We start from the raw sequence: 24,803 nt of genomic DNA on the forward strand, positions 1-24,803 counted from the left end.
CCCGATCTCAGTATGGACTCAGACCCCCTGCCTCAGTATGGATTCGAACTCCCGATCTCAGCATGGACTCAGACTCCCAGTGTCAGTATGGACTCAGACCCCCGATCTCAGTGTGGACTCAGACTCCCGACCTCAGTGTGGACTCAGACCCCCGGCCTCAGTATGGACTCAGACTGCCGGCCTCAGGATGCACTCAGACTCCTGGCCTCAGCAGGGACTCAGACCCCCGGCCTCAGTGTGGACTCAGACCCCCGGCCTCAGTCTGGACTCAGACCCCCGGCCTCAGTATGGACTCAGACTCCCGGTCTCAGTATGGACTCAGACTCCCGGTCTCTGTATGGATGCAGACCCCCCGGCCTCAGTATGGACTCAGACTCCCGGCCTCAGTATGGACTCAGACTCCCGGCCTCAGTATGGACTCAGACTCCCGGCCTCAGTATGGACTCGAACTCCCGATCTCAGTATGGACTCAGACCCCCAGCCTCAGTATGGACTCGAACTCCCGATCTCAGTATGGACTCAGTCCTCCAGCCTCAGTATGGACTCAGACTCCAGGCCTCAGTATGGACTCAAACCCCCGACCTCAGTATGGACTCAAACCCCCGACCTCAGTATGGACTCAGATCCCCAGCCTCAGTATGGACTCAGGCTCCCAGTGACAGTATGGACTCAGATTCCCGATCTCAGTATGGACTCAGACTCCCGATCTCAGTATGGACTCAGACCCCCAGCCTCAGTATGGACTCGAACTCCCGATCTCAGCATGGACTCAGACTCCCGATCTCAGTGTGGACTCAGACTCCAGGCCACAGTGTGGACTCAGACTCCCGACCTCAGTGTGGACTCAGACCCCCGACCTCAGTATGGACTCAGACTCCCGGCCTCAGGATGCACTCAGACCCCCGGCCTCAGTATGGACGCAGACCCCCGGCCTCAGTATGGACGCAGACCCCCGGCCTCAGTATGGACTCAGACCCCCGGCCTCAGTATGGACTCAGACTCCCGGCCTCAGTATGGACTCAGACCCCCGGCCTCAGTATGGACTCAGACCCCCGGCCTCAGTATGGACTCAGACCCCCGGCCTCAGTATGGACTCAGACTCCCAGTCTCAGTATGGACTTAGGCTCCCGACCTCAGTGTGGACTCAGATCCCCGGCCTCAGTATGGACTCAGACCCCCGGCCTCAGTATGGACTCAGACTCCCGGCCTCAGTATGGCCTCAAACTCCCGGTCTCAGTATGGACTTAGACTCCCGACCTCAGTGTCGACTCAGACTTCAGGCCTTAGTATGGACTCAAACTGCCGGCCTCTGTGTGGACTCAGACCCCCGGCCTCAATATGGACTCATACTCCCGGCCTCAGTATGGACTCGAACTCCCGATCTCAGTATGGACTCGAACTCCTGGCCACAGTGTGGACTCGAACTCCCGATCTCAGTATGGACTCAGTCCTCCAGCCTCAGTATGGACTCAGACTCCAGGCCTCAGTGTGGATTCAAACCCCCGACCAGAGTATGGACTCAGACTCCCGATCTCAGTATGGACTCAGACTCCCGATCTCAGTATGGACTCAGACCCCCTGCCTCAGTATGGATTCGAACTCCCGATCTCAGCATGGACTCAGACTCCCAGTGTCAGTATGGACTCAGACCCCCGATCTCAGTGTGGACTCAGACTCCCGACCTCAGTGTGGACTCAGACCCCCGGCCTCAGTATGGACTCAGACTGCCGGCCTCAGGATGCACTCAGACTCCTGGCCTCAGCAGGGACTCAGACCCCCGGCCTCAGTATGGACTCAGACTCCCGGTCTCAGTATGGACTCAGACTCCCGGCCTCAGTATGGACTCAGACTCCCGGCCTCAGTATGGACTCGAACTCCCGATCTCAGTATGGACTCAAACCCCCAGCCTCAGTATGGACTCGAAATCCCGATCTCAGTATGGACTCAGTCCTCCAGCCTCAGTATGGACTCAGACTCCAGGCCTCAGTATGGACTCAAACCCCCGACCTCAGTATGGACTCAAACCCCCGACCTCAGTATGGACTCAGATCCCCAGCCTCAGTATGGACTCAGGCTCCCAGTGACAGTATGGACTCAGATTCCCGATCTCAGTATGGACTCAGACTCCCGATCTCAGTATGGACTCAGACCCCCAGCCTCAGTATGGACTCGAACTCCCGATCTCAGCATGGACTCAGACTCCCGATCTCAGTGTGGACTCAGACTCCCGATCTCAGTGTGGACTCAGACTCCAGGCCACAGTGTGGACTCAGACTCCCGACCTCAGTGTGGACTCAGACCCCCGACCTCAGTATGGACTCAGACTCCCGGCCTCAGGATGCACTCAGACCCCCGGCCTCAGTATGGACGCAGACCACCGGCCTCAGTATGGACGCAGACCCCCGGCCTCAGTATGGACTCAGACCCCCGACCTCAGTATGGACTCAGACTCCCGGCCTCAGTATGGACTCAGACCCCCGGCCTCAGTATGGACTCAGACCCCCGGCCTCAGTATGGACTCAGACCCCCGGCCTCAGTATGGACTCAGACTCCCGGTCTCAGTATGGACTTAGGCTCCCGACCTCAGTGTGGACTCAGATCCCCGGCCTCAGTATGGACTCAGACCCCCGGCCTCAGTATGGACTCAGACCCCCGGCCTCAGTATGGACTCAGACTCCCGGCCTCAGTATGGCCTCAAACTCCCGGTCTCAGTATGGACTTAGACTCCCGACCTCAGTGTCGACTCAGACTTCAGGCCTTAGTATGGACTCAAACTGCCGGCCTCTGTGTGGACTCAGACCCCCGGCCTCAATATCGACTCAGACCCCCAGCCTCAGTATGGACTCAAACTCCCGACCTCAGTATGGACTCAGACCCCGCAGCCTCAGTATGGACTCAGACTCCCAGTGACAGTATGGACTCAGACTCCCGATCTCAGTATGGACTCAGACTCCCGATCTCAGTATGGTCTCAGACCCCCACCCTCAGTATGGACTCGAACTCCCGATCTCAGCATGGACTCAGACTCCCAGTGTCAGTATGGACTTAGGCTCCCGACCTCAGTGTGGACTCAGACTTCAGGCCTCAGTATGGACTCAAACTGCCGGCCTCTGTGTGGACTCAGACCCCCGGCCTCAATATCGACTCAGACCCCCAGCCTCAGTATGGACTCAAACTCCCGACCTCAGTATGGACTCAGACTCCAGGCCTCAGTTTGGGCTCGAACTCACGATCCCAGTATGGACTCGAACTCCAGATCTCAGTATGGACTCAGACTCTCGGCCTCAGGGTGGACTCACACTCCAGGCCTCAGTATGGACTCAAATGCCTGACCTCAGTATGGACTCAGACTCCTGGCCTCAGGATGGACTCACACTCCAGGCCTCAGTATGGACTCAAATGCCTGACCTCAGTATGAACTCAGACTCTCGGCCTCAGTATGGACTCAAACTCCCGATCTCAGTATGGACTCAGATTCCCAGTCTCAATATGGACTTAGACTCGCGGCCTCAGTATGGACTCAGACTCCCGGCCTCAGTGTGGACTCAAACTCCCGACCTCAGTATGGACTGTGACTCCCGGCTTCAATATGGACTCGAACTCCCGATCTCATTATGGACTCAGATTCCCAGTCACAGTCTGGACACAGACTCCCGATCTCAGTATGGACTCAGCATCCAGGCCACAGTGTGAACTCAGACTCCCGACCTCAGTGTGGACGCAGACTTCCGGCCTCAGTATGGACTCAAACTCCCAATCTCAGTATGGCCAAGAACACCCAGCCTCAGTATGGACTCAAATTCCTGGCCTCAGTATTGACTCAGACCCCCGGCCTCAGTATGGACTCAGACCCCCGGCCTCAGTATGGACTCAGACCCCCGGCCTCAGTATGGACTCAGACTCCCGACCTCAGTATGGACTCAGACCCCCAACCTCAGTATGGACTCATACTCCCGACCTCAGTATGGACTCAGACCCCCAACCTCAGTATGGACTCATACTCCCGACCTCAGTATGGACTCAGACCCCCGGCCGCAGTATGGACTCATACTCCCGGCCTCAGGATGGACTCACACTCCCAGTATCAATATGGACTCAGACTCCCAACCTCAGTGTAGACTCAGACTCCAGGCCTCAATATGGACTCATACTCCCGGCCTCAGTATGGACTCGAACTCCCGATCTCAGTATGGACTCGAACTCCTGGCCACAGTGTGGACTCGAACTCCCGATCTCAGTATGGACTCAGTCCTCCAGCCTCAGTATGGACTCAGACTCCAGGCCTCAGTGTGGATTCAAACCCCCGACCAGAGTATGGACTCAGACTCCCGATCTCAGTATGGACTCAGACTCCCGATCTCAGTATGGACTCAGACCCCCTGCCTCAGTATGGATTCAAACTCCCGATCTCAGCATGGACTCAGACTCCCAGTGTCAGTATGGACTCAGACCCCCGATCTCAGTGTGGACTCAGACTCCCGACCTCAGTGTGGACTCAGACCCCCGGCCTCAGTATGGACTCAGACTGCCGGCCTCAGGATGCACTCAGACTCCTGGCCTCAGCAGGGACTCAGACCCCCGGCCTCAGTGTGGACTCAGACCCCCGGCCTCAATCTGGACTCAGACCCCCGGCCTCAGTATGGACTCAGACTCCCGGTCTCAGTATGGACTCAGACTCCCGGTCTCTGTATGGATGCAGACCCCTCGGCCTCAGTATGGACTCAGACTCCCGGCCTCAGTAAGGATTCAGACTCCCGGCCTCAGTATGGACTCAGACTCCCGGCCTCAGTATGGACTCGAACTCCCGATCTCAGTATGGACTCAAACCCCCAGCCTCAGTATGGACTCGAACTCCCGATCTCAGTATGGACTCAGTCCTCCAGCCTCAGTATGGACTCAGACTCCAGGCCTCAGTATGGACTCAAACCCCCGACCTCAGTATGGACTCAAACCCCCGACCTCAGTATGGACTCAGATCCCCAGCCTCAGTATGGACTCAGGCTCCCAGTGACAGTATGGACTCAGATTCCCGATCTCAGTATGGACTCAGACTCCCGATCTCAGTATGGACTCAGACCCCCAGCCTCAGTATGGACTCGAACTCCCGATCTCAGCATGGACTCAGACTCCCGATCTCAGTGTGGACTCAGACTCCCGATCTCAGTGTGGACTCAGACTCCAGGCCACAGTGTGGACTCAGACTCCCGACCTCAGTGTGGACTCAGACCCCCGACCTCAGTATGGACTCAGACTCCCGGCCTCAGGATGCACTCAGACCCCCGGCCTCAGTATGGACGCAGACCTCCGGCCTCAGTATGGACGCAGACCCCCGGCCTCAGTATGGACTCAGACCCCCGACCTCAGTATGGACTCAGACTCCCGGCCTCAGTATGGACTCAGACCCCCCAGCCTCAGTATGGACTCAAACCCCCGCCCTCAGTATGGACTCAGACCCCCCAGCCTCAGTATGGACTCAGACTCCCAGTGACAGTATGGACTCAGACTCCCGATCTCAGTATGGACTCAGACTCCCGATCTCAGTATGGTCTCAGACCCCCACCCTCAGTATGGACTCGAACTCCCGATCTCAGCATGGACTCAGACTCCCAGTGTCAGTATGGACTTAGGCTCCCGACCTCAGTGTGGACTCAGACTTCAGGCCTCAGTATGGACTCAAACTGCCGGCCTCTGTGTGGACTCAGACCCCCGGCCTCAATATCGACTCAGACCCCCAGCCTCAGTATGGACTCAAACTCCCGACCTCAGTATGGACTCAGACTCCAGGCCTCAGTTTGGGCTCGAACTCACGATCCCAGTATGGACTCGAACTCCAGATCTCAGTATGGACTCAGACTCCTGGCCTCAGGATGGACTCACACTCCAGGCCTCAGTATGGACTCAAATGCCTGACCTCAGTATGAACTCAGACTCTCGGCCTCAGTATGGACTCAAACTCCCGATCTCAGTATGGACTCAGATTCCCAGTCTCAATATGGACTTAGACTCGCGGCCTCAGTATGGACTCAGACTCCCGGCCTCAGTGTGGACTCAAACTCCCGACCTCAGTATGGACTGTGACTCCCGGCTTCAATATGGACTCGAACTCCCGATCTCATTATGGACTCAGATTCCCAGTCACAGTCTGGACACAGACTCCCGATCTCAGTATGGACTCAGCATCCAGGCCACAGTGTGAACTCAGACTCCCGACCTCAGTGTGGACGCAGACTTCCGGCCTCAGTATGGACTCAAACTCCCAATCTCAGTATGGCCAAGAACACCCAGCCTCAGTATGGACTCAAATTCCTGGCCTCAGTATTGACTCAGACCCCCGGCCTCAGTATGGACTCAGACCCCCGGCCTCAGTATGGACTCAGACCCCCGGCCTCAGTATGGACTCAGACTCCCGACCTCAGTATGGACTCAGACCCCCAACCTCAGTATGGACTCATACTCCCGACCTCAGTATGGACTCAGACCCCCAACCTCAGTATGGACTCATACTCCCGACCTCAGTATGGACTCAGACCCCCGGCCGCAGTATGGACTCATACTCCCGGCCTCAGGATGGACTCACACTCCCAGTATCAATATGGACTCAGACTCCCAACCTCAGTGTAGACTCAGACTCCAGGCCTCAATATGGACTCATACTCCCGGCCTCAGTATGGACTCGAACTCCCGATCTCAGTATGGACTCGAACTCCTGGCCACAGTGTGGACTCGAACTCCCGATCTCAGTATGGACTCAGTCCTCCAGCCTCAGTATGGACTCAGACTCCAGGCCTCAGTGTGGATTCAAACCCCCGACCAGAGTATGGACTCAGACTCCCGATCTCAGTATGGACTCAGACTCCCGATCTCAGTATGGACTCAGACCCCCTGCCTCAGTATGGATTCGAACTCCCGATCTCAGCATGGACTCAGACTCCCAGTGTCAGTATGGACTCAGACCCCCGATCTCAGTGTGGACTCAGACTCCCGACCTCAGTGTGGACTCAGACCCCCGGCCTCAGTATGGACTCAGACTGCCGGCCTCAGGATGCACTCAGACTCCTGGCCTCAGCAGGGACTCAGACCCCCGGCCTCAGTGTGGACTCAGACCCCCGGCCTCAGTCTGGACTCAGACCCCCGGCCTCAGTATGGACTCAGACTCCCGGTCTCAGTATGGACTCAGACTCCCGGTCTCAGTATGGATGCAGACCCCCCGGCCTCAGTATGGACTCAGACTCCCGGCCTCAGTATGGACTCAGACTCCCGGCCTCAGTATGGACTCAGACTCCCGGCCTCAGTATGGACTCGAACTCCCGATCTCAGTATGGACTGAAACCCCCAGCCTCAGTATGGACTCGAACTCCCGATCTCAGTATGGACTCAGTCCTCCAGCCTCAGTATGGACTCAGACTCCAGGCCTCAGTATGGACTCAAACCCCCGACCTCAGTATGGACTCAAACCCCCGACCTCAGTATGGACTCAGATCCCCAGCCTCAGTATGGACTCAGGCTCCCAGTAACAGTATGGACTCAGATTCCCGATCTCAGTATGGACTCAGACTCCCGATCTCAGTATGGACTCAGACCCCCAGCCTCAGTATGGACTCGAACTCCCGATCTCAGCATGGACTCAGACTCCCGATCTCAGTGTGGACTCAGACTCCCGATCTCAGTGTGGACTCAGACTCCAGGCCACAGTGTGGACTCAGACTCCCGACCTCAGTGTGGACTCAGACCCCCGACCTCAGTATGGACTCAGACTCCCGGCCTCAGGATGCACTCAGACCCCCGGCCTCAGTATGGACGCAGACCCCCGGCCTCAGTATGGACGCAGACCCCCGGCCTCAGTATGGACTCAGACCCCCGACCTCAGTATGGACTCAGACTCCCGGCCTCAGTATGGACTCAGACCCCCGGCCTCAGTATGGACTCAGACCCCCGGCCTCAGTATGGACTCAGACCCCCGGTCTCAGTATGGACTTAGGCTCCCGACCTCAGTGTGGACTCAGATCCCCGGCCTCAGTGTGGACTCAGACCCCCGGCCTCAGTATGGACTCAGACTCCCGGCCTCAGTATGGCCTCAAACTCCCGGTCTCAGTATGGACTTAGACTCCCGACCTCAGTGTCGACTCAGACTTCAGGCCTTAGTATGGACTCAAACTGCCGGCCTCTGTGTGGACTCAGACCCCCGGCCTCAATATGGACTCAGACTCCCGGCCTCAGTATGGCCTCAGACTCCCGGTCTCAGTATGGACTTAGACTCCCGACCTCAGTGTGGACTCAGACTCCCGGCCTCAAAATGGACTTAGACTCCCGACCTCAGTGTGGACTCAGACTTCTGGCCTTAGTATGGACTCAGACTCCCGGCCTCAGTATGGACTCAGACTCCCGGCCTCAGTCTGGACTCAAACTCCGGCCTCAGTATGGAATCAGAGTCCCGGCCTCAGTATGGAATTGGACTCCAGGCCTCAGTATTGACTCAAACTGCCGGCCTCTGTGTGGACTCAGACCCCCGGCCTCAATATCGACTCAGACCCCCAGCCTCAGTATGGACTCAAACTCCCGACCTCAGTATGGACTCAGACCCCCCAGCCTCAGTATGGACTCAGACTCCCAGTGACAGTATGGACTCAGACTCCCGATCTCAGTATGGACTCAGACTCCCGATCTCAGTATGGTCTCAGACCCCCACCCTCAGTATGGACTCGAACTCCCGATCTCAGCATGGACTCAGACTCCCAGTGTCAGTATGGACTTAGGCTCCCGACCTCAGTGTGGACTCAGACTTCAGGCCTCAGTATGGACTCAAACTGCCGGCCTCTGTGTGGACTCAGACCCCCGGCCTCAATATCGACTCAGACCCCCAGCCTCAGTATGGACTCAAACTCCCGACCTCAGTATGGACTCAGACTCCAGGCCTCAGTTTGGGCTCGAACTCACGATCCCAGTATGGACTCGAACTCCAGATCTCAGTATGGACTCAGACTCTCGGCCTCAGGGTGGACTCACACTCCAGGCCTCAGTATGGACTCAAATGCCTGACCTCAGTATGGACTCAGACTCCTGGCCTCAGGATGGACTCACACTCCAGGCCTCAGTATGGACTCAAATGCCTGACCTCAGTATGAACTCAGACTCTCGGCCTCAGTATGGACTCAAACTCCCGATCTCAGTATGGACTCAGATTCCCAGTCTCAATATGGACTTAGACTCGCGGCCTCAGTATGGACTCAGACTCCCAGCCTCAGTGTGGACTCAAACTCCCGACCTCAGTATGGACTGTGACTCCCGGCTTCAATATGGACTCGAACTCCCGATCTCATTATGGACTCAGATTCCCAGTCACAGTATGGACACAGACTCCCGATCTCAGTATGGACTCAGCATCCAGGCCACAGTGTGAACTCAGACTCCCGACCTCAGTTTGGACGCAGACTTCCGGCCTCAGTATGGACTCAAACTCCCAATCTCAGTATGGCCAAGAACACCCAGCCTCAGTATGGACTCAAATTCCTGGCCTCAGTATTGACTCAGACCCCCGGCCTCAGTATGGACTCAGACCCCCGGCCTCAGTATGAACTCAGACCCCCGGCCTCAGTATGGACTCAGACTCCCGACCTCAGTATGGACTCAGACCCCCAACCTCAGTATGGACTCATACTCCCGACCTCAGTTTGGACTCAGACCCCCAACCTCAGTATGGACTCATACTCCCGACCTCAGTATGGACTCAGACCCCCGGCCGCAGTATGGACTCATACTCCCGGCCTCAGGATGGACTCACACTCCCAGTATCAATATGGACTCAGACTCCCAACCTCAGTGTAGACTCAGACTCCAGGCATCAATATGGACTCATACTCCCGGCCTCAGTATGGACTCGAACTCCCGATCTCAGTATGGACTCGAACTCCTGGCCACAGTGTGGACTCGAACTCCCGATCTCAGTATGGACTCAGTCCTCCAGCCTCAGTATGGACTCAGACTCCAGGCCTCAGTGTGGATTCAAACCCCCGACCAGAGTATGGACTCAGACTCCCGATCTCAGTATGGACTCAGACTCCCGATCTCAGTATGGACTCAGACCCCCTGCCTCAGTATGGATTCGAACTCCCGATCTCAGCATGGACTCAGACTCCCAGTGTCAGTATGGACTCAGACCCCCGATCTCAGTGTGGACTCAGACTCCCGACCTCAGTGTGGACTCAGACCCCCGGCCTCAGTATGGACTCAGACTGCCGGCCTCAGGATGCACTCAGACTCCTGGCCTCAGCAGGGACTCAGACCCCCGGCCTCAGTGTGGACTCAGACCCCCGGCCTCAGTCTGGACTCAGACCCCCGGCCTCAGTATGGACTCAGACTCCCGGTCTCAGTATGGACTCAGACTCCCGGTCTCTGTATGGATGCAGACCCCCCGGCCTCAGTATGGACTCAGACTCCCGGCCTCAGTATGGACTCAGACTCCCGGCCTCAGTATGGACTCAGACTCCCGGCCTCAGTATGGACTCGAACTCCCGATCTCAGTATGGACTCAGACCCCCAGCCTCAGTATGGACTCGAACTCCCGATCTCAGTATGGACTCAGTCCTCCAGCCTCAGTATGGACTCAGACTCCAGGCCTCAGTATGGACTCAAACCCCCGACCTCAGTATGGACTCAAACCCCCGACCTCAGTATGGACTCAGATCCCCAGCCTCAGTATGGACTCAGGCTCCCAGTGACAGTATGGACTCAGATTCCCGATCTCAGTATGGACTCAGACTCCCGATCTCAGTATGGACTCAGACCCCCAGCCTCAGTATGGACTCGAACTCCCGATCTCAGCATGGACTCAGACTCCCGATCTCAGTGTGGACTCAGACTCCAGGCCACAGTGTGGACTCAGACTCCCGACCTCAGTGTGGACTCAGACCCCCGACCTCAGTATGGACTCAGACTCCCGGCCTCAGGATGCACTCAGACCCCCGGCCTCAGTATGGACGCAGACCCCCGGCCTCAGTATGGACGCAGACCCCCGGCCTCAGTATGGACTCAGACCCCCGGCCTCAGTATGGACTCAGACTCCCGGCCTCAGTATGGACTCAGACCCCCGGCCTCAGTATGGACTCAGACCCCCGGCCTCAGTATGGACTCAGACCCCCGGCCTCAGTATGGACTCAGACTCCCAGTCTCAGTATGGACTTAGGCTCCCGACCTCAGTGTGGACTCAGATCCCCGGCCTCAGTATGGACTCAGACCCCCGGCCTCAGTATGGACTCAGACTCCCGGCCTCAGTATGGCCTCAAACTCCCGGTCTCAGTATGGACTTAGACTCCCGACCTCAGTGTCGACTCAGACTTCAGGCCTTAGTATGGACTCAAACTGCCGGCCTCTGTGTGGACTCAGACCCCCGGCCTCAATATGGACTCAGACTCCCGGCCTCAGTATGGCCTCAGACTCCCGGTCTCAGTATGGACTTAGACTCCCGACCTCAGTGTGGACTCAGACTCCCGGCCTCAAAATGGACTTAGACACCCGACCTCAGTGTGGACTCAGACTTCTGGCCTTAGTATGGACTCAGACTCCCGGCCTCAGTATGGACTCAGACTCCCGGCCTCAGTCTGGACTCAAACTCCGGCCTCAGTATGGAATCAGAGTCCCGGCCTCAGTATGGAATTGGACTCCAGGCCTCAGTATTGACTCAAACTCTTGACCTCAGTATGGACTCAAACTCCCAGCCTCAATATGGACTCAGACTACAGGCCTCAGTAAGGACTCAGACTCCAGGCCTCAGTATGGGCTCAGACTCCCAGCCTCAATATGGACTCAGACTCCCAGTCTCAGTATGGACCCAGACTCCCGGCCTCAGTGTGGACTCAGACTCCTGACCTCAGTATGGACTCAGACCGCCGGCCTCAATATGGACTCAGACCCCGGCCTCAATATGGACTCTGAGTCCCGATCTCAGTATGGACTTGAACTCCTGGCCTCAGTATGGACTCAGACTCCCAGCCTCAGTATGGACTCCGACTCCCGGCCTCAGTATGGACTCAGACTCCCGGCCTCAGTATGGACTCAGACTCCTGGCCTCAGTATGGACTCAGTCTCCCGGCCTCAGTATGGACTCAGACTCCCGGCCTCAGTATGGACTCAGATCCCCGGCCTCAGTATGGACTCAGACCCCGGCCTCAATATGGACTCAGACCCCGGCCTCAGTATGGACTCAGACCCCGGCCTCAGTATGGACTCAGACCCCGGCCTCAGTATTGACTTAGACCCCGGCCTCAGTATGAAATTGGACTCCTGGCCTCAGTCTGGACCCAGAATCGCAGCGTCTGCGTGAAATGGGACTCCCAGCCTCAGTGTGAACTCAGATTCCTGGCCTTACGGTGAAGCCCAATGCCATCTGGGTTGGATGGATTGCTGTTCTGAACTTTTAATTCTCTATTTTTTCTAATTTATTGCTGGCTTTTTATTTCTTTATTTTTCTAATTTTTTTTCCTTAAGTATTTGTACTTCCGAATCTGAGCCTAGGTATCTTGGTACCTAAGATGGCGCCGTAGATAATGACCTGTGAACTCATGTAAGTACATGTGACAATAAAGTTAATCCTACAGGACAAATTTAAATTAAACATAGTCTTCTTTGTAATGTTGGTCTGTTTCCATATCTGCGGGTGAGGGAGGTAGGACAGAAAGTGACTGGTCCAGTCATCCTGCCTCTACCAACTCAGCTCATTGAGTTAATCAGCTGATTATTGCCAGTCTAGAGGGAGGGCAGCCAGTTTAGGGTACAAAGGTGGAATCCGCATCCAATCAGGAGTCTAGACTGGGCTGTCAGACAGCATCAGAGTTCTGCTGTCAACAGCAAGATAGTCACAGCTACACTTTTGAAGTTCTCCTGCTCTCTGAATCTGTCTCCATTGTTTTTTTTTCAGAGCTCAAAAAAGTAAAACAAAATGAACTCAAAGATTATCATGGGTGCAACCAATGGCCAACAGAAGCCTCTGTTATTTTCATTGGATGAAAGGCTTTTCACTTCCTTCTCTTGTTCCACTTCATTATCCCTGCCATAAGACACTCCCAATTTATTTTCCATCTAAAATCCAGTAGACAAAGAAAGATTCCATCCAGTTGACTTCCAAACAAACTCAGTTGCTTGTTAATTGTGATTTAAAAACAGTGATGCATTTTCTGATTTCTGTGTCCATGCTCTGTAATAGTGATTACTGGAGTGATGATGTTTGAATGGTAACTCAGTTTCATCACACTGCATTTTGTATTTGTATAAGTGGGTGGCCTTAAAATCCACCCAAAGGACTCAGAAACAGAATAAATACTAGAGCATTATAATCGAATCCAGGAGGGAAAAAAATACACTGATAAAATAGGAGGGCACCTTGAAACTTAACACAGAGAAGCAAGCCTATAGTATAACTGTGTTCATTATTACCTCTGCCTCTCACTATCTGCTACAGAAACTCTTACCCCTTCCTGATCTTACTAATATGGGGTGTGAAAATCTGTTTACTTTGGTCATAAGAAAGGAAAAGCAGAACTTCCAATTTTAAAATATGTAAGAATTGTAAATATGGATATTCAGAGAGAGATGGGGCTGTGTTCTTACATGGAACACAGAATGTTAGCATGCAGTAACAAAAACAGAAATTGCTGGTAAGGTTCAGCAGAGCTGGCAGCATGTGTGGAGAGAAATCAGCGTTTACATTTCCGGTCCAGTGACACTTCCTCAGAACTGCTCTGAGAAAGGGCCACTGGACCTGAAACATTAACTCTGGTTTCTCTTCACACATGCTACCAAACCTGCGGAAGCAGACCTGTTTTTGTTTCTGATTTCCAGCATCTGCAGTTCTTTCGGGTTTTATTTGTGTGAGCATATAGGTACTGCAAGCAAAAGGCCAAGGTCATTTTGGCCTTTATTGCAAAGGATGTAGCGTGCAAGAAAAAAATCTTGCTACACCTGTGGCCTCTTTTGATCTCCATATTTTGTGGAGTAAAGGGTTAACAATAGCAATACTATAACAATAGTTACTCAGCATGTACGCAAGAAGCTATTTCATGATGATGTTAAGCATGATGGAAGAAGGCCTTTCTGAAGTCCTGCTGTGTAATGCCTCTGTGCACAGTTTATAAGCTAGGAATGTTAATGGTTTATGCTCACTTTGGGTTCAGCCCTCATATGTGTCAAACTCCAAATGATATTCCTACATGGCAGGAAGAGGATACCAGATCCAGAAAAAGGGCAGTAAGTGGCAAGAAAAAGCCAAAAGAGAAGCCCAGCAGCAGCAGACAGCAATGACTGAGGGATACCAAATCTGGTGACACAGTGGACATTGGAGACGATTATCTAAGATTACAAAAAGAGCTTCATCAGTTGGGTCAATGGGTTGAGAGTGGCCAATGGATTTTAATTTGGATAAATGCAAGGTATTGGCATTTTGGTAAAACCATTTTTTTTATTGTATAAGATGTTGGTGAGGCCTCTTCTGTAGTATCTTTACTCTATGATTCTATAAACAAAGGAAATTAAAAGTAGGGCCATGGATAGTGTTGTAGAACAGAGAGACCTAGGGGTTCAGATAAATAATTCTTTAAAGTTTAAATCCCATTTAGATTGGGTAGTTAAGAAGTCATTTAGCATGCTTGTCTTCATTGCTTTGAGTATAGAGCTTGGAATGCTATGTTGTGGTTGTACAGGATATTGGTGAGACCGCTTCCAGAGTACTGTGTCCAGTTCTGGGCTCCCTGTTACAGGCAGGATATTATTAAGCTGGAGAGGGTTCAGAAAAGATTTGCCAGGATGTTGTTCGAAAGCAGAATTTGAGTTATAAGGAGAGGCTGGATAAGCTGGGACATTTTTCATTGGAACGTAGGCGGTTGAGAGGCGGTTTATAAACCTCTATAAGGTGAATGATCCTAGGCATCTTTTCCCTAGGATTTCAAGAGTAGGTGAGAGGAGAAAGATTTAAAAAAAGGCATTGGGGCAATTTTTTGTAAACAGTGAGTGGTTTATGTGGAGAATGAACTTGCAGGTGAAGTGGTGGATGTGGGTGCATTTATAACTTTTAAAAGATATGTAGGTAAGTACATGAATAAGAAACGTTTGGAGCGATATGAGCTGAGCACAGCAGGTGGGACTAGTTTAATTTAGGATTATGTTCAGCATGGACTGGTTGGACCCATAGGCCTGTTTCCATGCTGTATGATTCTATCACTCAAAGACTCTATGACTAGCCCAATAAATGGAGCACAAAGGACTAAAACCATCAGTGATCATGCAGTGTCCGGCAGAGACAGTTCCTCGGAAGACAGCAGCCTTCAACTCAGGTGAGCAAAGAATTCCACCTTATCCTATTCAGAATGTAAAAGATCCCATACAAGGATCCCTTAGCAAGGATAGGTTCTGTGTAGGTCTTTTGGTGCCATTCACCTGGGAAGGTAGAGGATTGAAAATGCACCATAGCAGCAACAGGAGAAGCACAGGCGAAAGGCGACAACAGTCTTTTTACAATGTCCTTTCAATGGAAGAAAGGAAGTCCACAGGTGGGAAGATATTCCCACACCCCACCCTGCCAAAAATCATGGTTGCTATAACAATGGAGATTTTAAAACAGTGGATACCTTCAAAACAAAAACAGCCTGCTTTTATAAAGCACAATTGTCTTTAAAGGAAACCCTGAACTATAACTCACTTTTCTTGGAGAAGTCACAGATATTGAAAATTAATCGTCAAGATTAGAGTGGCGCTGAAAAAGCAAAGCAGGTCAGGCAGCATCCGAGGAGCAGGAAAATTGACGTTTCAGGCAGGAGCCCTTCATCAGGAATCAGCAACTCTAACCTTGACTCTAGTCTCCAATATCTGTAGTCTTCACTTTCGCCTAATGAAAATGAATATTCGAGTGCAAACACTGAAGTCAATGGACATCACACAGATTTAAAAATTAGATGCTGGGCCAAGAGTCATTGCTTTGGCTGATGGATTTATGTGGCTGCAGTGTAGCATTCAGCTGTCAAACTGCAAGGCCCCCAGCTGGAATTAGCCTCAAAGTCAAAGGTCAAGTTCAGGCAGCTTTATTTTGTTCCTTCTCAGAAAGTGGGTGTCACTGGCAAGGCCAACATTTATTGCCTAATTGCCCAGAGGGCAGTTAAATACCCACCACATTGCTGTAGGTCTGGAGTCATGTATAGGCCAGACCAGGTGAGGATGGCAGTTTCCGTCTGGAAAGATATAAGTAAACCAGATGAGTTTTTACCAAACATCAACACGGTCACCATTAAACTCCTAATTTCAGATTGTTATTGAATTCAAATTCTGCAGTGGAAGAATTTGAACCTGGGTGCTCAGAATATTACCTGGGTCTCTGGATTAATAGTCTAGTGATAATACCACTAGGTCATCACCTCCCCCTACGACACAAAGACAACCAAAACCGGCTCCTGGCAACTTCCCATGGATGAGGAATCCAAACTTCTAACAAGCTTGATAACACTGTTTAGACCTTATTGTCTCAACTGTCCACCTATTGGAATCACATCCACGCAGAATGGACCATGTCCAACAAATGAAAGGATTCCAATGACATTCTGATCCATGGATCTGGTAAAAAGTAACATAACAGAATCAGGGAAAGTTTTGAAAATGTTACGTGAGGCTGGGTTGACATTTTAGTGACAAGTGTAAATTTTCAAAACCAACGATAACATTTTTAGACCCCCCATTGTCCAGGCTACACAGCAGACACCCACAAAGGGTACGAATTCTTGCCATCCAGGAATATTACAGAACTCAAACTATTCATGGTCACCATGAGCCAGGTGAGGAAACATTTTTCCACTTACTCCAGGTCAATGAACCTCTAAGGAAACAAGATCAGTTGCAGTGCAGGACCAAGCATACACAGACATCATTTAACTGAACTAAGACAATGTTTATGCTTTCAGAGTTCCTTGCATGTAATTACTTTAGCACCACCCACTGGACTGGTAAATTGTCCTATTCCAGATTGAATGTGATTGGTAAAGAGGACTTACCTATTTTGCTTTATACATTCTTACTGAAACTGATCAGTGATAAGACAGAAGGAAGTGATTGTGGCAACTTAAGCATGTGAGAAATTTCCTGACAACATCATAGGCCTTTCATTTAAGATTGGAACTGAGCGCAAACCGCTGGTAACATCACAGATCGCAAATATACCACCCAGAGCCCAGCAGTACAACACGGTTGCAGAACATGTGCAAGGGACGCAGCAGACTGCTGTGGGTACTCTATCAAGAGCAGCCAGGGAAAATGATGAAAATTGTCCAGGAATTAATAAAGAAAGGCTAGATAGGCTCGGACCTTTTTAACTGGAGTGTAGGAGGTTGAGCGGGGACCTTGTAGAGGTTTATATAATCATGAGGGGTTAGGTAAGATTATTGGTAGCTGTCGTTTCTCTGGGAAGGGGGATTTCAAGACTAGGGGGTATTATTTTTAAGGTAAGAGGAGAAAAATTAAAAAAAAATGTAAGGTAATTTTTTAACACAGAGAGTCGTTCGTGTGTGGAATGAACTGCCTGAGGAAGTGGTGGATGTGGGTACAGTCACAGTGATTAAAAGACACTTAGATAAGTACATGAATAGGAAAGGTTCGGAGGGATATGAGCCAGGAGCAGGCAGAGGAGGACCAGTTACGTTTGCGACTATGCTCAGCATGGACTAGTTAGACCATAAGGTCTTGTAATCTAGTCTTGAAATCTCCCATCTGAAGGAAAAGAGCTTATCTATACGCCTCAATTTTATAAACCTCTATAAGGTCGCATCTCAACCTTCTGTGGTCCAGTGGAAAAATGTTTCAGCCCAGCCAACCTCTCCTTATAAGTCAAACCTTCAATTCCCAGCAACAACCTAGTAAATCTTTTCTGCACCCTCTCCAGCTTAATAATATACTTCCTATAACAATGTAAATGGAAGAAGGGCTCTTGAAAACCTCACACGGAGCAGGGTCTTTCAGGTGGAGCCTTTTTTCCCCCTCCTTCCTTTCTAAAAACAATAAATAGTTTGTTTGTATGCCTAGTCTTATTTAAGGTGTTTACTTCTATTTCTAATCTCCCAGCGTAACAATCCTGTAAGTGACTTTGATGAAATCATGAGTTTGGCCTTGTAATAAGGAAATGCAATTGTCAAATATGGACTAATGTCTTGGTGCCTGGTTCTATAACAGATTGAACTCCAAGCTGCAAAAGAAGGCCAGCAATTGCACCTTGAATTCTGGCTAGTACCAGATTTGGGCACCAGTTAGCTCAAACACACAATAAACAGATGCCAACACATTTCAAACACTGCTGTCATTGTTTGCAATCCTAAATTGCTTTTTTCAATGGATGGTTAGCGTTCGTTTCAACTGTCAGAGTGCTTTTGTTTGAAACCATTAGATGCTGGTTAACAAATGATGTTTCTGTCTCGTCTGCAGATATTGTACTTTTGATTTTTGACAATAAGGACCATTTGTTAGTCCTACAACCCTTTGGTAAGTATTAGAATTCTGCTTAATCACTGGCTATAATTAGTACAGCGACATGTTTATTGCAAGTCAGAAAGTTCATATCTGCTGAGTCAAAGTGGAAAAGTAACCCCTTAACTAAAGAAAGATAAATCTCAGTCTTCAATCAAGGGCAAGTTAATGAACCACTGAATACATACATTATTGACCATAATGTACTTCACTAATCTTTTGTTATAGACAATCCCTAAAAGGTCATTGTGTTCTCGAGCCTTTTTCTGAGTGATGTTCCCACTTGCTGAAAGCATGAAGCAGTGAGATGACAACAGGATGCACTCTGAATTTGAAATAATCTTGCAGTGAATAATATGTCTTCAAATCGATTAAGTACAAAGTCGCACTGTTAATGGAGCCCTTTCAGTAACTCTCTAAATGCTGGAAGAGTCCACTGTCCTGACATATTCTGCTACTGCCTTCCATTAGAGAGAACAGAGACCTGTTTGTGCTACCAAAATGGGCAATGACATCATTATCACATCATATGTGAACTCTTAAAGTGAAAGCCCACCACACACATAAAATACATCCTTCCTTCCTGCAATGAAAACATTCATGATGTTTACAATCATGTGTGCAACAATAGGTCTGGAGGAGGTCCATTCCTGTGTACCTCTGAGTGCACCTCAGACGTCTGTTTATTTTTCTCATTGGTGTTTTCGGTATACAAGAAACATTATCGAGGCAAAAGTGAGGACTGCAGATGCTGGAAACCAGAATTAAGATCAGAGTGGTGCTGGAAAAGCATGGCAGGTCAGGCAGCATCTGAGGAGTTCCTCGGATGCTGCCTGACCTGCTGTGCTTTTCCAGCACCACTCTGATCTAGAAACATCATCTGCCATTGTCTTTTCCTGAGATGATTAAATGTTCAGACATTCACACAATGTCATGGTATTATAAACTAAGGTACAGTCTTCCTAAGATGCTCCAGTTACTAAACTGAGGTATATCAGGTCTCCATTTGGCTCAGTGATTTATAGATCTTCAATTAATGTAGTCCCTGACACATCCACTCTAGTTGCCAAGAGTTGATTAGCATATCTTCTCCATACTACATTGTCTCTTGTCTGTACAGTATAGGAAACCAGTCCAGTCTGTGTTATAATAATTGAGTTGAAAAATGTGGTGCTGGAAAAACACAGCAGGCCAGGCAGCATCCGAGGAGCAGGAGAATCGACGTTTCGGGCATAAGCCCTTCTTCAGGAATGAGACTGGTGTGCCAAGCGGACTTAGATAAAAGGTAGGGGGGAGGGAATTTGGGTGAGGGGCGCTGGGAATACGATAGGTGGAAGGAGGTGAGGGTGACGGTGATAGGCCGGAGAGGGAGTGGGGGCGGAGAGGTCGGGAAGAAGATCGCAGGTCAAGAGGGAGGTGCTGAATCCGTGGGTTGGGACTGGGATAAGGTGGGGGGAGGGGAAATGAAGAAGCTGGAGAAATCTACATTCATCCCGTGTGGTTGGAGGGTTCCTAAGCGGCAGATGAGGTGCTCTTCCTCCAGGCGTCGTGTGGCCAGGGTCTGGCGATGGAGGAGGCCAAGGACCTGTATGTCCTTAGCGGAGTGGGAGGGGGAGTTAAAGTGTTCAGCCACAGAGCGGTTGGGTTGGTTGGTGCGGGTGTCCCAGAGGTGTTCCCTGAAACGTTCCGCAAGTAGGCGGCCTGTCTCCCCAATGTAGAGGAGACCACATTGGGTGCAACGGATACAGTAAATGATGTGTGTGGAGGTGCAGGTGAATTTGCGACGGATATAGAAGGATCCATTGGGGCCTTTGAGGGAGGTGAGGGGAGAGGTGTGGGCGCAAGTTTTGCACTTCTTGCGGTTGCAGGGGAAGGTGCCGGGAGTGGAGGTTGGGTTGGTGAGTTGGGTGGACCTGACGAAGGAGCGGAGGGAGTGGTCTCTCTCCTGAATGCTGATAGGGGTAGAGAGGGAAATATATCCCTGGTGGTGGGGTCTGTCTGGAGGTGGTGGAAATGACGGAGGATGATACGATGTATATGGAAGTTGATGGAGTGGTATGTGAGGACCAGTGAGATTCTGTCCTGGTGGCGATTGGAGGGGTGGGGTTCAAGGGCGGAGGTGCGGGAAGTGAGGAGACGCGGTGGAGAGTGTCTTTGACCACGTCTGAGGGGAAATTGCGGTCTTGGAAGAAGGAGGCCATTTGGGTTTTTCGGTAGTGGAATTGGTCCTCCTGGGAGCAGATGCAGAGGAGGCGGAGGAATTGGGAATATGGGATGGCATTTTTATAGGGGGCAGGGTGGGAGGAGGTGTAATCTAGGTAGCTGTGGGAGTCGGTCAGTTTGTAGTAAATGTCTGTGTTGAGTCGGTCGCCTGAGATAGAAATGGAGAGGTCTAGGAAGGGGAGGGAGGAGTCTGAGACGGTCCAGGTAAATTTGAGGTCGGGGTGGAAGGTGTTAGTAAAGTGGATGAACTGTTCAACCTCCTCGTGGGAGCACGAGGTAGCACCAATACAATCATTGATGTAGTGGAGGAAAAGGTGGGGGGTGGTGCCAGAGTAGCTGCTGAAGATGGACTGTTCCACATATCCGACGAAGAGGCAGGCATAGCTGGGGCCCATGCGGGTGCCCATGGCTACTGCTTTGGTTTGGATGAAGTGGGAGGATTGGAAGGAGAAGTTGTTAAGAGTGAGGACCAGTTCAGTCAGTCAAAGGAGGGTGTCAGTGGAAGGGTACTGGTTGGGTCGGCGGGAGAGAAAGAAGTGGAGGGCTTGGAGGCCTTTGTGATGGGGGATGGAGGTGTGTAGGGACTGGATGTCCATGGTGAAGATAAGGCATTGGGGGCCGGGGAAGCGAAAATCATGGAGGAGGTGGAGGGCGTGGGTGGTGTCCCGAACGTAGGTGGGGAGTTCTTGGACTAAGAGGGACAGGATAGTGTCGAGTTATGCAGAGATGAGTTCGGTGGGGCAGGAGCAGGCGGAGACAATGGGTCGGCCGGGACAGTCAGGTTTGTGGATTTTGGGCAGGAGGTAGAAATGGTTGGTGCGGGGTTGTGGCACCAGGAGGTTGGAGGCAGTGGATGGGAGATCCCCTGAGGTGATGAGGTTATGGATGGTCTGGGAGATGATGGTTTGGTGGTGGGGGGTGGGGACATGGTCAAGGGGCAGTAGGAGGAGGTGTCCGCGAGTTGGCATCTAGCTTCAGCGGTGTAAAGATCGGTGCGCCAAACTACCACTGCACCTCCCTTGTCTGCCGGTTTGATGGTGAGGTTGAGGTTGGAGCGGAGGGAGTGGAGAGCTGCGTGTTGTGAGGGTGTCCTTGTCTGCCGGTTTGATGGTGAGGTTGAGGTTAGAGCAGAGGGAGTGGAGGGCTGCGTGTTGCCGACCCAACCAGTACCCTTCCACTGACATCCCCCATCACGAAGGCCTCCAAGCCCTTACTTATACAGCTGCAACATGACATCCCAATTCCTATACTCAGTGCTCTGACCAATGAAGGCAAGCATGCGAAATCCCTTCTTCACTATCCTGTCTGCCTGTGAGGCCAATTTCAAGGAACTATGTAACTGCATCTCTTGGCCTCTGTGTTTGACAGCACTCCCCAGGGCCCTACCATTATCTATGTAAGTCCTTCTCTGCTTTGTCTCAAAAAATGTAACACTTTGCATTTATCTGCATTCAACTTGATCTGCCATTCCTCAGCCCATTTTGTTGATTTTGTATCCAATTGGCTTGGTTTCCCTGGATCCCATATGACCTAGCCTTAGTAACCAGTATACCATGCAAAACCTTGCCATACTAAAGTCCATATAGACGAAGTCTACCTTCATCTATCTTCTTGGTCACCTCCTCAAAAAAACCCAATCAAATTTGTGAGAGATGATTTCCCACACACAAAGCCATGCTGTCTATCCCTAATCAGTCTTGCCTTCCAAAATGCATGTAGATCCTATCTCTCAGAATCCCATCCAGCAATTAACCCATTGTTAGGCCCACCAGTCTGTAATTCCCTGTTTTCTTCCTTGCAGCCTTTCTTAAATACTGGCACAAGATTAGCCACGCCCCAGTCTTCCAGCATCTCACCCATGGCTATCGATGACATAAGTATCTCCGTTAGGTGCCCCGCAGTTTCTTCCCTAGCTTCCCATAATGTCCTGGGATATACGTGATCGGGTCCTAGGAATTTATCAACCCTTAGGCAGCTATTGTTTTGGTTGAACTGCATAGCTTTTATGCTGTGCAAAATTAAACCAAAAAAGATGGAGGATTTGGGATAAGATCGACAATAAATTGAAAGGCGGTAGTGATTAAACAACAAATGGCATGACACAGGACAAAAACAGGGTGACAATGAGACAAGCATTGAAACAAAAAAGCACATTTCCAGTAACAATACTTAGCAGCGAAACCTCCTGTCTTCTTAGTCCACACACCTCGTCACTTTGAACACCGAGCCAATTTCCTCTTTACATTCTCTTCTTTGAAGAGAACATCATCTTTTCTAATCTCTGTGTTAATGCTGCCCCTCAACCCTGCAACCACTCTCTCCAAAGCTTCCGCATCCTTCCTAATGTGCGCAGTGCAGAATTGAACACAATACTGCAGCAGACATAAAACCAATGTTTCATAACATCCGGCATAACTTGCTATCGCTTGCTATGCCTCTATTTATAATATTAAATAACTCATAGCATGAAAGAATTTAAATATGTAAAATAAGAATTTTACGCTTGAAGCATTGGAGGGATGAGAGTCAATGTTGGTCAGTTTTAACAATGGCAAGCAAATCCAAAGAGGATAGAGGATTTCAAAGCCTCCTTGAAAAAGTACCCAACAATATCTGGGAAATCCTGGCTTAAGACCACTCTAAGTGGAGGGAAAGCAACTGGGAAATATTTGTGTACCTTGAGTTCGCATCACCAAAAACGTGCTCAAGTCAAGCATCAACAGAGAGACTGGGCATTCAATAGTTGCCTCTATGCAGATTCTTGAGCAGCAACTGCCAGGCTCACTATTCTGTCCCCATCACACATTTGTCATCAATATAGAACTTGAAGAGATTCTGGAGGGAACCTTCACATAACTTTGCTTAATGTGGGGACCTTGAGGGGTGGTTGTTAGCAGCATGGTCATAGGCATTGGTCATAAGATTCAGGGAACATAGTGAACCATAATATCCAGCAGCACTTTACCACTGCTGCCTTTTACCACCTTCACAGTCAGTAAGACACACTATCTTCCTTCGCCTGTGTTGCTATTGAGAACTTATTGGACTGCACTTGCCCTCTCACCAGTTTTGCTGTCATGGTCATACTAGGAACAAGGAGCTCTCAACAAAATTGGTCCTGGGATAATCAGAGTTCACAAGCCTCTCCGATACGTCGAGGCTATGATCTATGGAAGGGGTTTGTTTTTAGATCACTTCAATCAAGTAATTTTTAAAAGGGTATGGTTTCAAACAATTTGTGCATATGGGCAGAATTGAATTGGCGCCAATGTTATATCCTTGCTGCTTTTCTATTCCATTGAGGTTAATGGATATGGAAGTCAGGAGAGGTGCATGCTGGTCCATTGCCAATGAACCAAAGTCCATCATTCAAAGCTGAAATGACCCTCATGCTGAGTAAATTACTAAAGATTCCTTTGCTTTTCACATAGTCTTCATTCCCTCAAAATGTTAACACTTCAGTCAATGATTTGCTGAAATAATCTATTATTTCATGGCTTTCCCGATTCCTCCACAGGACTCCTGTATTGACGGGCTTCACTCAATTAAGTTGCAGGTGTCAGCAAGTGGTTTACAACACATCTTTAACTAAATTAGCATGTCGTCAAGAGACCAGTGTCAGAGCTAATAAAACAGTTTTTAAAGTAGAAACTCACAGAGGATGACAGGTGTGGCTTCACTGCTGATAGCTTTCTGAAAGGAAACGCTGTAGCAACATGTTCTGAGTGTGCTGGAGACACACCGCCCTGGCAGACTGTCTGCATCGGCAGAGATATCTGAGGAGAGTGGGCCAATATAATAAGATAATATGGTCAGGAATAACCAAAAGCAAAATAAAACAAATCAACAAGTTATAGGGAAAAAATGACTGTAATACATTTTCAGATTTTAGGTTTTGATTTAGACTTTACTGTCACTTGTACTCAAGTACAAAGGAACGGGGTACAGTGAAAAGTTTTTGAATGTGACCACACACAGCCATAATTTGGAGATGCTGGTGTTGGACTGGGGTGTACAAAGTTAAAAATCACACAACACCAGGTTATAGTCCAACAGGTTTAATTGGAAGCACTAGCTTTCCGAGCACTGCTCCTTCA

At 50.4% G+C, this 24,803-nt stretch overlaps 1 protein-coding gene across 1 annotated transcript in view; it reads right to left on the reverse strand.

Moving 5' to 3' along the window:
• The window catches only part of LOC122552991 (cofilin-2-like), a 122,710-nt gene extending 98,231 nt beyond the window's left edge, over window positions 1-24,479 (reverse strand). The window contains exon 1 of the mRNA XM_087991542.1: window positions 24,363-24,479. Coding sequence (XP_087847668.1) covers window positions 24,363-24,470 — 108 coding nt within the window. The 5' untranslated portion in view covers window positions 24,471-24,479. The remainder of the gene's footprint in view (window positions 1-24,362) is intronic.
• Between the last annotated feature and the right edge of the window lie 324 nt (window positions 24,480-24,803).

This window comes from Chiloscyllium plagiosum, unplaced genomic scaffold (genome assembly GCF_037043375.1).
Source record: "Chiloscyllium plagiosum isolate Xiang-an unplaced genomic scaffold, Cpla_swu_hap1 HiC_scaffold_10, whole genome shotgun sequence".
In the NCBI taxonomy this organism is placed as follows: domain Eukaryota; kingdom Metazoa; phylum Chordata; class Chondrichthyes; order Orectolobiformes; family Hemiscylliidae; genus Chiloscyllium; species Chiloscyllium plagiosum.